Source organism: Panthera leo, chromosome B1 (genome assembly GCF_018350215.1).
Source record: "Panthera leo isolate Ple1 chromosome B1, P.leo_Ple1_pat1.1, whole genome shotgun sequence".
NCBI lineage: Eukaryota > Metazoa > Chordata > Mammalia > Carnivora > Felidae > Panthera > Panthera leo.
Genome location: NC_056682.1, coordinates 509,115 through 524,653, shown reverse-complemented (window position 1 = coordinate 524,653; position 15,539 = coordinate 509,115). Strand labels below are relative to the sequence as shown.

At 45.3% G+C, this 15,539-nt stretch overlaps 1 protein-coding gene and 1 non-coding gene across 2 annotated transcripts; both read left to right on the top strand.

The window, feature by feature from the left end:
* Positions 1-3,258: 3,258 nt before the first annotated feature.
* On the top strand, positions 3,259-9,407 carry LOC122217235 (basic proline-rich protein-like). The gene is made up of 3 exons (XM_042934056.1): positions 3,259-3,360; positions 7,376-7,910; positions 7,954-9,407. The coding sequence occupies exons 1-3, from the start codon at positions 3,259-3,261 to the stop codon at positions 9,405-9,407; spliced, it is 2,091 nt and encodes a 696-aa protein (XP_042789990.1).
* Positions 4,257-4,363, top strand: LOC122218742. The gene has a single exon (XR_006202075.1). It is a non-coding gene; the product is annotated as a U6 spliceosomal RNA (small nuclear RNA).
* Positions 9,408-15,539: the final 6,132 nt, after the last annotated feature.

The window sequence follows — 15,539 nt, the reverse complement described above, 5'->3', positions numbered from 1 at the left end:
CAAGTCTCATATGTACTTGGATGTCTGCCTGGCAGCGAAAGTACTTTAGTGGTATGTCATTTCTACAATAACAGGGAAAATTTTCCTGGGGATTTTCCTTGCTTAGAGGACTCAGCAGTCCCTCCCGCCTCCTGCCAGCCAGCCTTCCTCTCCTCAGTTTCCTGGGGACCATAAAGCAGCCACCCGTGTGAGGCTGAGGTGGCTCCTAAGGGACTCTGCATGCATGACCCTTTCTCAGGGCACTACAGAGCCCGCCTTACCTCACGCCTCTCCAGGTTTCAATGTTTAGGGGGAAGGGCAGAGGGCCTCCCAGGTGGGGGCACATGGCGGGTGATGAGGCACATTTATGCACCTAGAGCGGTCAGCTGTGAGGGGATGCTCCCTAAGCCTTCTCCACCCAGTCACATCTAAGAGCAACAAAGGGACACCTCAGGCCCCCACATACAGCCACCTTGTCCTCCTCTCCTTTCTTAGCATCTCCCCGTGACGTCTGTCCCAAGGATGCTGTCACACCCCTTCCTGGCCACAGAGGTCACCTCCTCCAGGGACATCACCTCTGGGCACGCCCAAAGCTGCCATGGCGGCCTTCTTCAGCTGGGCACTGCCCTATCCTTGAGGCTGGCATTTTTGGCTCCTCGTGTGGTGCTGCCTTACCCAGGGTGGGTGGACGCCCTGCGGGATGCATCCTCCAGTCAACGCATCACCCGGTTGTCCTAATCCATTTTGGAAATGAACGGGAAGAAGGCAGGCCCTCTCAACGCCCCTTCCCGAAGACAATTTCTTCACTCCAAAGACCAACTTTGGTTTCTTCTGCAAGAAGACTGCACAAACCCAAAAACGTCTTAAATTCTCAGAGCACACCTTCCGGTTCCAGCTGGACTTCCCTTTCGGCACTGCCTGCGCAAATACGTTATGAAAGGAACAACCTCACAGACAATATAACAAATACACTTGGACACAACTGACTCCTCCAAAATAGTACCAAAAGTTTAATGATATAAATTTGGCACCACGATTATTGGCAACATTCAAAGTGAATGCTTCATTTTCAGAGTGACTAAAAGGCTTTCCTTCAATGCAACGGTAGGAATGAGCTAAAACAAATGATAGTTACCACAGAATATGTACCGAAATTGAAACTGTTATGAAGATCAAATGTAACGTGACATGGTTCAAAAATTGTGGAGTTCTTGAAAATGCAACATACACAAGGTTTTAATAAAATTATATTTAAGTGATTAATAAATTGTTAAATTAAGAAATTATTAAAACATTGTTTTGATTGTATTTAAAATATTTGAAGTTTCTCATGGCTAGACTCTAATGTAGCCAGAACCGTAATTCAGATTTCCTCAGTTCTGCCCAGTGTTTTGTCCTGGCACTAGATTGTCTCCCATTCACCTAGTAATAATAATAACTGGAATTATTTCATGAGAGATTAGGGTGTAGGAGTCTAGTAAATTAACGAGAACATCTCTAATAAATTTGAAATAATGATTTTGTTCTTAGGACGCTATACTGAGAAAATGTTTAATACACAATTTCTGCAGAACGCCAGCCCCACGAAATGCATTGGGGGAAAATGGCCTTCCAGGTCAAGGACACTTGATGATGCCTACTGCTATGTTCACATGTGTTACAGCACACATGAACACATTAGATGTTTCCAGAAATCCTGCAATAATGTTATTTAACGCTAGTTTATCCAAATTTGATTCACCGTAGAAGATTTTGCCTTAATACCTGTTACGATCCTATGAATCAATAGTTCACAAAAATCCTTATTTATAAACTCTGCTTTAAATTAAACTTTTAGCGGCACCTGGGTGGTTCAGTCAGGTAAGCATCTGACTCTTGGTTTTGGCTCAGGTCATGATCTCACAGTTTCATCAGTTCAAGCCCTGGGTCAGGCTCTGTGCTAACAGCATGGAGCCTACTTGGGATTCTCATTTTCTTTCTCTCTCTCTATCTCTCTCTCTCTCTCTCTCTCTCTCTCCTTCTCTCACTGCCCCTCCCCTGCTCACACTGTCTCTGTCTCTCTCAAAATAAATAAATAAGCTTAAAAATTTTTTAACAAAATAAAATGAAGTCTGTTTTAAAAAAATGCACTGAGGGGCTCCTGGGGGGCTCAGTCAGTTGAGCATCTGACTTCAACTCAGGTCATGATCTTGTGGTTTGAGCCCACGTTGGGCTCTGTGCTGACAGCTCAGAGCCTGGAGCCTGCTTCAGATTCTGTGTCTCCCTCTTTCTCTGCCCCTCCCCTACTAGTGTTGTGTAACTATCTGAAAAATAAACAAACATTAAAAAAAATTTTTTTAATTAAAAATGCACCAAAGAGGCCAGAAATCTACAGAGCCAACACAAAGTGATGCTCACGTAAGACCCAGGTATAATTGAGATATGAAACATGATTGTTCTAGAGAAGCTGAGCTTCCAGAAGACACTTCTTCTTGAGCACCTATTATATGCTTACCTGCTGCTCAGTCATATGCATTAGCTGCTATAACTACTAAGTAATCTGACAACAAAGTCACTGCTCTCAGGGTAGCATCAGTCTTATGGCAGTAAAGCTAACAAATTAATGTCAACAGAATGATGATATAAATAGGAGCATCTCCCAGAACAGGTACCATGGAACACCTATTCTGGTGGTTATGCACAGCTGTTATTTGTGAAAGGGTCTGTGTAAGTTTGGGAAATGCCAGCTTGGCAAACATTAATGGGCACCTTTACTGAAAGATTTCTCCGAGTCCATGTGCATTTTAAATGTCTAAGAGGGTGACATAGTGAGCAATGTTTACCATCATGTTTGACCACAGGAAGAGTTCCTTGGGGAGACACTAGGGCAGATGCTTGTGTCCAGAATCAGCGCTAAGTTGGTGGTAGAGATTAATCAATTATTTGCATTCTAGCCAGGCTCCAGAGTGTAGGAGGCCTGGAGGAACGGACTGTGTCACTGAGAGGGTGTAGGTGGAGAAGGGAGCGAGCACAAGGCGGTAGGGTCTTCTACTGCCAGCTGCAAAGCAAGGCCAAGAAATCCCGGCACAGATGCTAACGCTGTATGAGGCTGGAAGACAGTGGGGTGAGTAGACAGAAAAAAGAGACTGAGAGATTTTCAAAGGAACCAATCAATCTCACTGATGGATTTCCAGCATCAGTGGCAGCGTCTATGGCAGCATCTGGCACAAAGTAGGAATCTGAGTGAGTGGGTGTAGGATTGAACTGAGCTCTGGAATAGTGGGGACCAACTCTGTAGACATGAGGAATATGGCCAGGGTCTCCTGGGATCCGGATGGCTGGAAAGAAGAAATGGTGGTCCATGTGGAAGAGGACATCATGAATACTTCCATTTCTTCTAAGGTAACATTTCCCTTCTATCAAGATCCACAATCATCTTACAAGAAGTTAGCTATTTCTGTGTCTTTCTGCCTTGAATAGGTTACCTTTCATTGAGTCCCAACCATGAAGTAGCACTGGCAGCCACATTACACATGCTTGAGATAACACTCTTGAGGTTTACACTGTCTGATGGATCAGGACATTGAGTTTCAGGTGTTGTTAAGTCATCTTCCTGACCCTTAGTTAAGAGATAGAACTAGGATTTGGTGGTTGTTTTTTTGTTTTTTGTTTGTTTGGGTTTTTTTTTTGTTTGTTTGTTTGTTTGTTTGTTTAGGATTTGAATTCATACAAATTAGATTCCAAAGCCTGTGGTCTTAACTGTGGTGTCATCTTAGCCAATGAGCCCTTTGGGGAAGGTTAAGGGCAGGGTCTGGCACCACGAAGAACTCTGTTGGATTTTCCTACGAACCCTATGACATGGCTGGCACCGTGCCCTATGAGATCTGAATGCAGCCAGCGGTTACTGAAGAAATGAAGAAACCAAGCACATACATGGAACTATGTGCTCACAGGGTTTCCTTGAGGCTTTGGCACCAGTGGGTCTAGAGCACAGGGTAAGAACTGGGAATTACTAGGAAATATTTCTGAATAATTATGAAAGCCCAATCTCAGAGTTTAGGTTTGATTCTTATTGCAATTAAGCTAACAAATAATGTCAACAGAATGATATAAATATGAAAGAGGGAGTCATGAAAGAAAATGAAAAAGGGTGTGTCCAAGGTGGATCAGCTTGGGAAAGCTATGAAATAGGACTAGAACTCAGAAAATATTCCCTGAAAGAAACGGTACATTAATGAATGGAGGTAGAACTTTTGGAGAGAAATGAACCTGTATATAAGAGTAACCACGTGAAGGTAATGCTCACTTCGGCAGCACATATTCTAAAATTGGAACGATACAGAGAAGATTAGCATGGCCCCTGCAAAAGGATGACACGCAAATTCATGAAGCTTCTACATTTTTTTGCTCTTCACAGATGACATGATGTTCTATATGGAAAACCCAAAAGATTCCACCAAAAAACTGCTAGAACTGATCCATGAATTTGGCAAAGTTGCAGGATATAAAATCAATGCACAGAAATCGGTTGCATTGCTATTCACCAACAATGAAGCAACAGAAAGAGAAATCAAGGAATGGATCCCATTTGCAGTTGCACCAAAAACCATAAAATACCTAGGAATAAATCTAGCCAAAGAGGTGAAAAATGTATATGCTGAAAACTACAAAAAGCTTATGAAAGAAATTAAAGAAGACACAAAAAAATGGAAAAAGATTCCATGCTCCTGGATAGGAAGAACAAATATTGTTAAAAGGTCGATACTGGGGCACCTGGGTTGCTCAGTCGGTTGAGCATCTAACTTTGGCTCAGGTCATGATCTCGCAGTTTGTGAGTTCAAGCCCTGCGTTGAGCTCTGTGCTGACAGCTCGGAGCCTGGAGCCTGCTTTGGATTCTGTGTCTCCTCCTCTCTCTATCCCTTCCCCGCTCATGCCCTGTCTCTCTCTGTCTCTCAAAAATGAATAAATGTTAAAAAAAATTTAAAAAATTAAAAAAAAAAGGTCGATACTATCCAAAGCAATCTACATATTCAATGCAATCCCTATCAAAATAATAACAGCATTCTTCACAGAGCTAGAACAAATAATCCTAAAATTTGTATGGAACCAGAAAAGCCCCCGAATAGCCAAAGCAATCTTGAAAAAGAAAACCAAAGCAGGAGGCATCACAATCCCAGACTTCAAGCTATACTACAAAGCTGTCATCAAGACAGTATGGGACTGGCACAAGAACAGACACTCAGATCAATGGAACAGAATAGAGAACCCAGAAATGGACCCACAAGCGTATGGCCAACTAACCTTTGACAAAGCAGGAAAGAATATCCAATGGAATAAAGATGGTATCTTCAGCAAGTGGTGCTGGGAACACTGGACAGCGACATGCAGAAGAATGAACCTGGACCACTTCCTTACACCATACACAAAAATAAACTCAAAATGGATGAAAGACCTCAATGTCAGACAGGAAGCCATCAAAATCCTCAAGGAGAAAGCAGGCAAAAACCTCTTTGATCTTGGCCTCAGCAACTCCTTACTCAACACATCTCCAGAGGCAAGGGAAACAAAGGCAAAAATGAACTACTGGAACCTCATCAAAATAAAAAGCTTCTGCACAGCAAAGGAAACAATCAGCAAAACTAAAACGCAACTGACAGAATGGGAGAAGATATTTGCAAATGGCATATCAGATAAAGGGTTAGTATCCAAAATCTACAAAGATGTTATCAAACTCAACACCCAAAGAACAAATAATCCAGGGAAGAAATGGGCAAAAGATATGAATAGACACTTCTCCAAAGAAGACATCCAGATGGCCAACCGACACATGAAAAAAATGCTCAACATCACTCATCATCAGGGAAATACAAATCAAAACCACAAGGAGATACCAGCTGACACCGGTCAGAATGGCTAACATTAACAACTCAGGCAACAACACATGTTGACGAGGATGCGGAGAAAGAGGATCTCTTTTGCATTGTTGGTGGGAATGCAAGCTGGTGCGGCCACTCTGGAAAACAGTATGGAGGTTCCTCAAAAAGCTAAAAATAGAACTACCCTACAACCCAGCAATTGCACTACTAGGCATTTATCCAAGGGATACAGGTGTGCTCTTTCGAAGGGACACATGCACCCCCATGTTTATAGCAGCACTATCAACAATAGCCAAAGTATGGAAAGGGCCCATACTTTGTCCATTGATGGATGAATGGATAAAGAAGATGTGGTATACACACACACACACACACACACACACACACACACACACAATGCAGCATTACTTGGCAATCAAAAAGAAGGAAATTTTGCCATTTGCAACTACATGGATGGAACTAGAGGGTATTATGCTAAGCAAAATTAGAGAAAGACAAAAATCATATGACTTCACTCATACGAGGACTTTAAGACACAGCATAGATGAACACAAGGGAAGGGAAACAAAAATAATATAAAAACATGGAGGAGGACAAAACATAAGAGACTCATAAATATGAAAAACAAACAGAGGGTTGCTGGAGGGGGTGTGGGAGGGGGGAATGGGCTAAATGGGTAAGGGGCATTAAGGAATCTACTCCTGAATCATTATTGCCCTATATGCTAACTAACTTGCATATAAATTTTTAAAATTAAATTTAAAAAAAAGTAACCATTTGAGGGTACATTGCTTAAATGGGGTCTTCAGAATCCATGAAGTCCTTTGATACCTGCTCTGGGATCTCTACCTGCTTGAGAAACACATTTCTAGTGGAAAGATGAGGATTATCCCACATCTCTTAACTCATGCTCATGATGAGTTGTTTTTTTTTTTTTTTTTAACATTTATTTATTATTGAGAGACAGACACAGACCATGAGCAGGGGAGGGGGCAAGAGGTGGAGAGACACAGAATCTGAAGCAGGCTCCAGGCTCTGAGCAGTCAGCACAGAGCCCGACGCCGGGCTCGAACTCACATACCACGAGATCATGACCTGAGCCGAAGCTGGACGCTCAACCGACTGAGCTACCCAGGCACCCACCGCATGATGAGTTATTTTATTTTTTTTCTTGCGTCTGGTCAGAGTACTTTACTCAACTGCTACATAACATGATGAGTTATTTTTAAGTTGAATGTCAGGAAGAAAATACCTCTCCTCTGTAGTGTTATTTCACAATTAAAAGGCGTTTTCTTGAACTAGATGTTGGTCTCTCAGTAAGAACTGCTCGGGGCCCTGGAATCTTTGAGGACTCTGACTTCTCAATTTGATGGCACTGGTCTAAGTGGCTGTCATAGCAATTCAGGCACCGGGGAGATAGAGCTGGAGAAACTACAGTCAAAACAGCTCCTGAAGGAAGATGTCAAAAAACACGTTGCTTTGCACTGAGTAGCCCGTGGGCCTGAGCACATCTAGCTCTCACTGGGAACCGCCCTCACCAGAAACGCGCCCTCACAGGGAACTGCCCTCGCCAGGAACACGCCCTTGCCAAAAAACGCGTGCTCGCCAGGAACAGCCCTCAGGAGAAACACGCCTCCACTGGGAACCGCCCTCGCCAGAAACACGCCCTCTCAGGGAGCCCCCCCTCACCGGGAACCGCCCTTCCCAGGAACAGGAACCGCCCACACCGGGAACCTGCCCTCCCAGAAACACGCCCTCGCCAGGAACCGCCCTCGCCAGAAACACCCTACACCGGGAACTGCCCTCGCCAGAAACATGCCCTCACAGGGAACCGCCCTCTAGGAACCGCCCTCTCCAGGAACCGCCCTTATGAGAAACACGCCATCACAGGGAACACACCCTCGCCAGGAACACCCTTCACCGGGAACAGCCCGCACCAGAAACACGCCCTCACAGGGAACCGCCTTTATCGGGAACCGCCCTTGCCAGGAACCACCCTCACCGGGAACCGCCCTCACCGGGAACCGCCCTCGCCAGGAACCGCCCTCGCCAGAAACACGCCCTCGCCAGAAACACGCCCTCACAGGGAACCGCCTTTATCGGGAACCGCCCTTGCCAGGAGCCACCCTCACTGGGAACCGCCCTCACCGGGAACCGCCCTCGCCAGAAACACGCCCTCGCCAGAAACACGCCCTCACAGGGAACCGCCTTTATCGGGAACCCCCCTTGCCAGGAACCACCCTCACTGGGAACCGCCCTCGCCAGAAACACGCCCTCACAGGGAACCGCCCTCGCCAGAAACACGCCCTCACAGGGAACCGCCCTCATCAGGAACACGCCCTCTTTGGGAACAGCCCCCACCAGAAACGCGCCCTCACAGGGAACCGCCGTTATCGGGAACCGTCCTTGCCAGGAACCACCCTCACTGGGAACCGCCCTCACCGGGAACCGCCCTCGCCAGAAACGCCCTCACAGGGACCCGCCCTCGCCAGAAACGCCCTCACAGGGAACCGCCCTCGCCAGGAACCGCCCTCTCCAGAAACACGCCCTCACAGGGAACCGCCCTCATCAGGAACACGCCCTCTTTGGGAACAGCCCCCACCAGAAACGCGCCCTCACAGGGAACCGCCTTTATCGGGAACCGTCCTTGCCAGGAACCACCCTCACTGGGAATCGCCCTCACCGGGAACCGCCCTCGCCAGAAACGCCCTCACAGGGAACCGCCCTCGCCAGAAACGCCCTCACAGGGAACCGCCCTCGCCAGAAACGCCCTCACAGGGAACCGCCCTCGCCAGGAACCGCCCTCGCCAGAAACACGCCCTCACAGGGAACCGCCCTCATCAGGAACACGCCCTCTTTGGGAACAGCCCCCACCAGAAACGCGCCCTCACAGGGAACCGCCTTTATCGGGAACCGCCCTTGCCAGGAACCACCCTCACTGGGAACCGCCCTCACCGGGAACCGCCCTCACCGGGAACCGCCCTCGCCAGGAACCGCCCTCGCCAGAAACACGCCCTCGCCAGAAACACGCCCTCGCCAGAAACATGCCCTCACCGGGAACCGCCCTCGCCAGGAACCGCCCTCGCCAGAAACGCCCTCACAGGGAACCGCCCTCGCCAGAAACACGCCCTCACAGGGAACTGCCCTCATCAGGAACACGCCCTCTTTGGGAACAGCCCCCACCAGAAACGCGCCCTCACCAGGAACCGCCTTTATCGGGAACCGCCCTTGCCAGGAACCACCCTCACTGGGAACCGCCCTCACCGGGAACCGCCCTCGCCAGGAACCGCCCTCGCCAGAAACACGCCCTCACAGGGAACCGCCCTCATCAGGAACACGCCCTCTTTGGGAACAGCCCCCACCAGAAACGCGCCCTCACCAGGAACCGCCTTTATCGGGAACCGCCCTTGCCAGGAACCACCCTCACTGGGAACCGCCCTCACCGGGAACCGCCCTCACCAGGAACCGCCCTCGCCAGAAACGCCCTCACAGGGAACCGCCCTCGCCAGGAACCGCCCTCGCCAGAAACACCCTCACAGGGAACCGCCCTCTCCAGGAACACGCCCTCTTTGAGAACAGCCCCCACCAGAAACGCGCCCTTATCGGGAACCGCCCTTGCCAGGAACCACCCTCACTGGGAACCCGCCCTCACTGGGTACCGCCCAGCCCTCTGCTCTGCTGGGACTATTTTGCCAGAAGAGAGGTATGGGTTGTCTCTCTCCACTGCTCCATTGTCTTCTGAACCCACAACAGAAACAAAGCCCTTAACTTGTCTATGACATATACAGTTCAAGAGGGAAAGGCTTACACGGAAACAGAAAAGACTGAGCTTTGACATCATTCTCCTCCTTTTAAGCCTCACAATGTATCTCTAGTGGATTGAAGTTGTTCACCTTCTTTGACATTAGCTAAGGATGTGGTGAGACCCTGCTGTAAAACGAATGTACTCTCATTCAAAAGCAAAGGTATATGATGATTTTGGTGGGTCTCACCCTGTATCGCAATTCAATAGTTGGTCAACACAAGAGGGACGCAAGGAGAAAAATTATACTTGTAACTCCAGCATTAGGAAGGAAACTTCTGAATAGAACACCCCTGCTCTACAGATGTGTGTGTCTACTCTTTTTATAGGCAGTTTTAAGAAGAATGCATTCCACTACATGGTCTTATAAACCATCCAAGACTATTTATTCCTTCATTTAAGACAGGTGCATTTTCCCATTTGGGGTGTGACAAACTGTGGTGTTCACTCATTATATTTTCCCTCTGGTCTCTCTTTCCCTTGTTTTTGAAGACTCTCCAAAAGATGAAACGACCTGATATGTAAAAGGTCTCCTCTCTGAGAAGACTAGCTGTGAGAAACACATATCCATTTCCAATGACGTCAAAATGGCTCATAAAGATGGAGTGATGAATGGGAGCAGCAAGGAAGGGGCTGATAGAAAGCAGTGTTAGTGTGTCCACTCAGAGAAACACACGCATTTTTTACTGATGGCCATTTTTGTACAGCCTCATTCGTGGTAGTGATTCATCACATACCCAAACCAGTCTGCAATCACTCATCACTGGCCATCTTCCCTGAAAAGTGATTATCTGGAGATTTAAAACCCAGTGTTCTGTGCCAAATGGGCTGAAAAACCTTTAGATGAGGATCCTGATTTGGAGACTCTTCTGAAGCAGTGGTTTGTGGCAGTGGTGCCCAGAGGCTGGGCCTTGAGGCCACCCTCACTCTGGGGCCAGTGGGCACTCCCACTCCTGGGAGGGCTGGCCGTGATAGTCCATTCATGTGTGGCATCTTTAACCTAAGGCAACCCCCACCCTTATTCCTTAATAGTCTTTCCAAGTATCAGTCAGCAGACGCCTCTGCTGTGCACTCAGCTTGGGCTGTCAGCAAATAATAAACAGTGTAGATCTAAACATAGAAGGAACAGGGTTTCTTCTCCATGGAGATCCAGATCTATGCGTGTGTCTGTCACCTGCTTCTTCAAGAGCTGCTACCGCACCCTGCTGGCTCCTCACGCTATCTGTGCCTGGGACAGCCGGGTCTCTCTGGCTGTCAAAGTCCTCATGCTGCACTGATAAGATTTTTTACTTAAATATTTAAAAAGTAGAAGTCAGAGAATGCAGGACATAAATGACCATCTGAGAAACAGCATTTTCTCTCCTGTGTGCCCTTCTGCTTTTCCCTTTGGTCCTAGAACATTCAGGAATTTAGGAGGATCCAGGAAGGCTCAGAGTCACAGGCAACAGGGACACCCTGCTGCTCTTCATCACGTCATGAACAAGAGATGAGTCAGACTGTGGGCTATTCTAGGTCTGCACATCTTGGATTGTAGGTGGTTCTAAATCTGTCCCAGGTTCTCATCCCAGCCTTGGAATTCCACCCTTCAGAAGCGGGACAGGGGCTGCACCTCTGTAAACAGAGGTGGTCCCATCCTTTATTTTTTAAAAAAAATTTAATGTTTATTTATTTTTGAGAGAGAGAGAGAGACAGAGCACAAGTCGGGGAGGGACAGAGGGAGAGAGGGAGACACACAATCCAAAGCAGGCTCCAGGCTCTGAGCTGTCAGCACTGAGCCTGACAAGGGGCTTGAACCCATGAACTGTGAGATCACAACCTGAGAAGTTGGATGTTCAACCAACTGAGCCACCAAGGCACCCCAAGATGGCCCCATCCTTGACAGTGAGTCTGTGCTTAGTGAATCCGAGACTCTGAGAGACTAAAATTTTATGAGATTTTCACAGTTAAAGATGCTGAGAAGTGCCTTGCTCAGTGACTACGCAGTTGGAAACAAGAAATTACATCCTTTAGAATGACAATATTTGTCCAAATAAAGCACCACACCTTCAATGGAATAAAGACACAGAAATACTTTTAGAATAATGGTTTATCCATGGAGAAATTCCTTGAATGAGACAAAGTATCCAACACAATTACCTACCAGAGATTTCTTACAAAGAAGAGGTATAGGAGGGGTAAATATGGTAGAACAGCATGGAAGGTTTTTTTTTGCATCTCATGTCCATGAAATACAAGCAGATCAATAGTAAACTATCCTGCACACCTAGAAAACTGATTTGAAGATTAACACAACAATCTGCCCAACAGTTCTGAACCACAGAACTTGCCAGGTATGCAGCATGGAGAAGTAAAGTGAGGGAGAGAGAAGCTATGGAGGGCAGGGAGCTGTTTTTGCTTGCAGAGAGAGGATGGAGACTGGGATGGGGGAGAGTATGGGAAAAGCACCCCCTCCCCCAAAAGGAGCTGGAGAGAAGGTGTGAAAGAGGAAACAGCCACAGGGACTGAACAAAAAAAGGAGAAAGGAGAAGGTTTCAATTCCATTAAGACTCTATAAACAGGGGGAGTGAAGAGTCTGAAACATCACAGCTCAATACCTGGCGATGCTCTGGTGGGAAGGGTGAATCCCCAAGAGCAGAGTGAGGTCTGAGGGTCCTTGGGTCACACAGGGAGAGGCGGTTCCCCTGATGGAAGTACATTTGGTAGAGGCTGTGTAGTCACCCCACAGGCAAAGGTCCCAGCAGACCCTGGAGAACAGCCACATTCGCTGGTGCTGGAACAAGGATGTTAAGGGGGAAGCCTGGCGCCAAGTGTGTGTTGATAGTCCATAATCCCTGAAATGCTGCTGCTACACGATCACGTGAACTTTTTCTGGGGCTGGCTGGCACCCATCCACAAGCTGTCACCATCAGCAGCAGCACGGCCCTACAAATGTTCCCCAGTATGGCTGGCACCTGGCCATTGCTTGGTGAGACCCTCACACAGAGGGGCAGAATGGGTCAAAGCTGTAGTCCCTCTGAAATAAGGGGTCGGGAAAAACAGCTCCATCTGAGATAAAACTAAGGAGGGAGATTGCCACCTGGCAATCTGATGGCTTTGTCACACACAGTGTAAAAGCAGGAAGTGGACGGAAGCCAGAGACAAAGGATGGGTGCACAATTGGTGATCTGGGAAAACAGAGTTCCAGTACTAGAAACTGGGTAGTTGGGTGACGCCATTTTCACCACTCCTGGGCATGCGATACACACCTACAAGTGCCACAACAATCACCCCAGTAAGCTAAGCAGCACCATCTAGTGGAGAACAGAGTCAATGCACTAAGCCCCGCCCAAGTGGGCCAACCTTGCTCTTCAGGAACACAAGTCTTTCTGCCTCTTTAGTTTATGGACTATAAAGTGCTTCATAGTTTGACTTCTAGGAGAAAACAATGTAATTTTATCCTATTTCAGTCTGTCACTGGTCCATCTATTCACTTTTTTCTCTTTTTTGTTTCTTTTTCTTGAATACAAAAAAAGAAAAAAATTTATTTTTATTATCAATTTTTATTAAAAATATTTTTCTGTAATTTTTTTCTACTGTATTTTTTACTTTTTTGTAAATTTTTCAAATTCTATTTTACTTCCATTATTTCATTTTATTCTATTTTATTGCATTCATTTTATCAAAATTTCAAATGTTTACCTTTTGTTCTTGTTTTTTTTATTCTTCCCTTTTTTCTCTAATCTGTCAAGCTCCTTTCAACAACCAGACCAAAACACACCTAGGATCTAGGATCTTTTATTTGATTTTGTGTGTGTGTGTGTGTGTGGTGTTTTTTAACTTTTTACTTTTACCTTTTTTTTTTTTACCTTATTAATTCCTTTTCTTCCTTCAAAATAATGAAACAAAGGAATTCACCCCAAAAGAAAGAGCAGGAAGAAACAACAGCCAGGACTTAATCAACACAGATATAAGCAAGATGTCTGAACCAGAATTCAGAATACAATAATAAGAATACTAACTGGGGTTGAAACTAGATTAGAATCCCTTTCTGCAGAGATAAAAGAAGTAAAAGCCAGTCAGGATGAAATAAAAAATGCTATAACTGATTGCAATCTTGAATGGATGCCATGGTGGCAGGAAGGATGAGACTGAGCAGCAAATAAGTGATATAGAGGACAAACTTAGAGAGAATAATGAAGCAGAAAAAAAGAGGGAGACTAAAAGAGCACGATTTAAGAATTAGAGGAATCAGTGATTCATTACAAAGGAACATCAAAACCATAGGGGTCCCAGAAAATGAAGAGAGAGAAAAAGGGGTAGAAGGGTTGTGTGAGCAAACATAGTGGAAAACTTTCCTAACCTAGGGAAAGACACAGACATCAAAATCCAAGAAACACAAAGGACTCCCATCAGATTCAACAAAAACTGAACATCAACCAGACATATCACCGTCAAATTCACAAAATACACAGGCAAGGAAAGAATCATGAAAGCAGCAAGGGAAAAAAAGTCCTTAACCTAGAGGGGAAGATAGATCAGGTTTGCAGCAGGCCTATCCACAGAAACCTGGCATGCCAGAAAAGAGTGGCAGGATATATTCACTGTGCTAAATCAGAAAAATATGCAGCCAAGAATTCTTTATCCAGCAAGGCTGTGATTCTAAATAGAAGGAAAAAGAAAACGTTTCCCAGACAAACAAAAATTAAAGGAGTTTGTGACCACTACACCAGACCTGCAAGAAATTTTAAGGGGTACTCTCCGAGGGGAGAAAAGTCAGGAAAAAAAAAAAAGACCAAAAACAACAAAGACTAGAAAGGCCCAGAGAACACCACCAGAAACTCCAACTCTACAGGCAACATAATGGCAAAAAATTCATATCTTTCAGTACTCACTCCCAACGTCAATGGACTAAACACTCCAATCAAAAGACATAGGGTAACAGAATGCATAAGAAAACAAGATCCATCTATATGCTGTTTACAAGATACCCACTTTAGACCTAAAGACATCTTCAGATTGAAAGTAAGGGGATGGGGAATCATCTACCATGTTAATGGTCAACAAAAGAAAGCCAGAGTAGCCACACTTATATCAGACAATCCAGACTTTAAATAAACACTGTAACAAGAGACAAAGAATGGTATTATATAATAAATAAGGAGTCTATCCACCAAGAAGGTCTAACAATTGTAAACATTTATGCTCCAAATGTTCAAGCACCCAAATATATAAATCAATTAATAACAAACATAAAGAATCTCATTGATAATAATATCATAATAGTAGGGGACTTCAACACCCCACTCACAGCAATAGACAGAACACCTAAACAGAAAATCAACAAGGAAACAATATCTTTGAATGTCACATTGGACCAGATGTACTTAACAGATATATTCAGAACATTTCATCTAAAGCAGCAGAATACACATTCTTCTCCAGTGCATTTGGAACATTCTCCAGAATAGATCACATACTAGGACACAAATCAGCCCTCAACAAGTACAAAAAGATTGAGATAATTGCTTATAATATTTTCATATTTTCAGACCACAAAGATACGAAACTCAAAATCAACCACAAAAAAAAAAAAAAAAATTGGAAAGAAAACAAATAGTTGGAGACTAAAGACCATCTACTAAAGAATGAATGGGTTAACCAAGAACTTAAAGAGGAAATTAAAAAGTACATGGAAAACAATGAAAATGATAACACCACAACCCAAACCATCTGGGACACAGCAAAGCTGGTCACAAGAGAGATGTATATCCAGGCCTTTCTAAAGAAGGGAGAAAGGTCTCAGATACACAACCTAACCTTACACCTTAAATAGCTGGAAAAAGAATAGCAGATAAAACCCCAAACCAACAGAAGACAGGAAATAATAATGATTAGAGCAGAAATCAATGCTATCGAAACAAACA

Bases quoted from the DNA above. Each gene is read 5' to 3' on its own strand.
- LOC122217235 (XM_042934056.1), top strand. From the start codon at position 3,259: ATGAGGAATATGGCCAGGGTCTCCTGGGATCCGGATGGCTGGAAAGAA. The intron at 3,361-7,375 runs GTAACATTTCCC...CGCCCTCACCAG, and splicing joins ATACTTCCATTTCTTCTAAG to AAACGCGCCCTCACAGGGAA. The intron at 7,911-7,953 runs GCCCTCACAGGG...CGCCCTTGCCAG, and splicing joins CACGCCCTCGCCAGAAACAC to GAGCCACCCTCACTGGGAAC.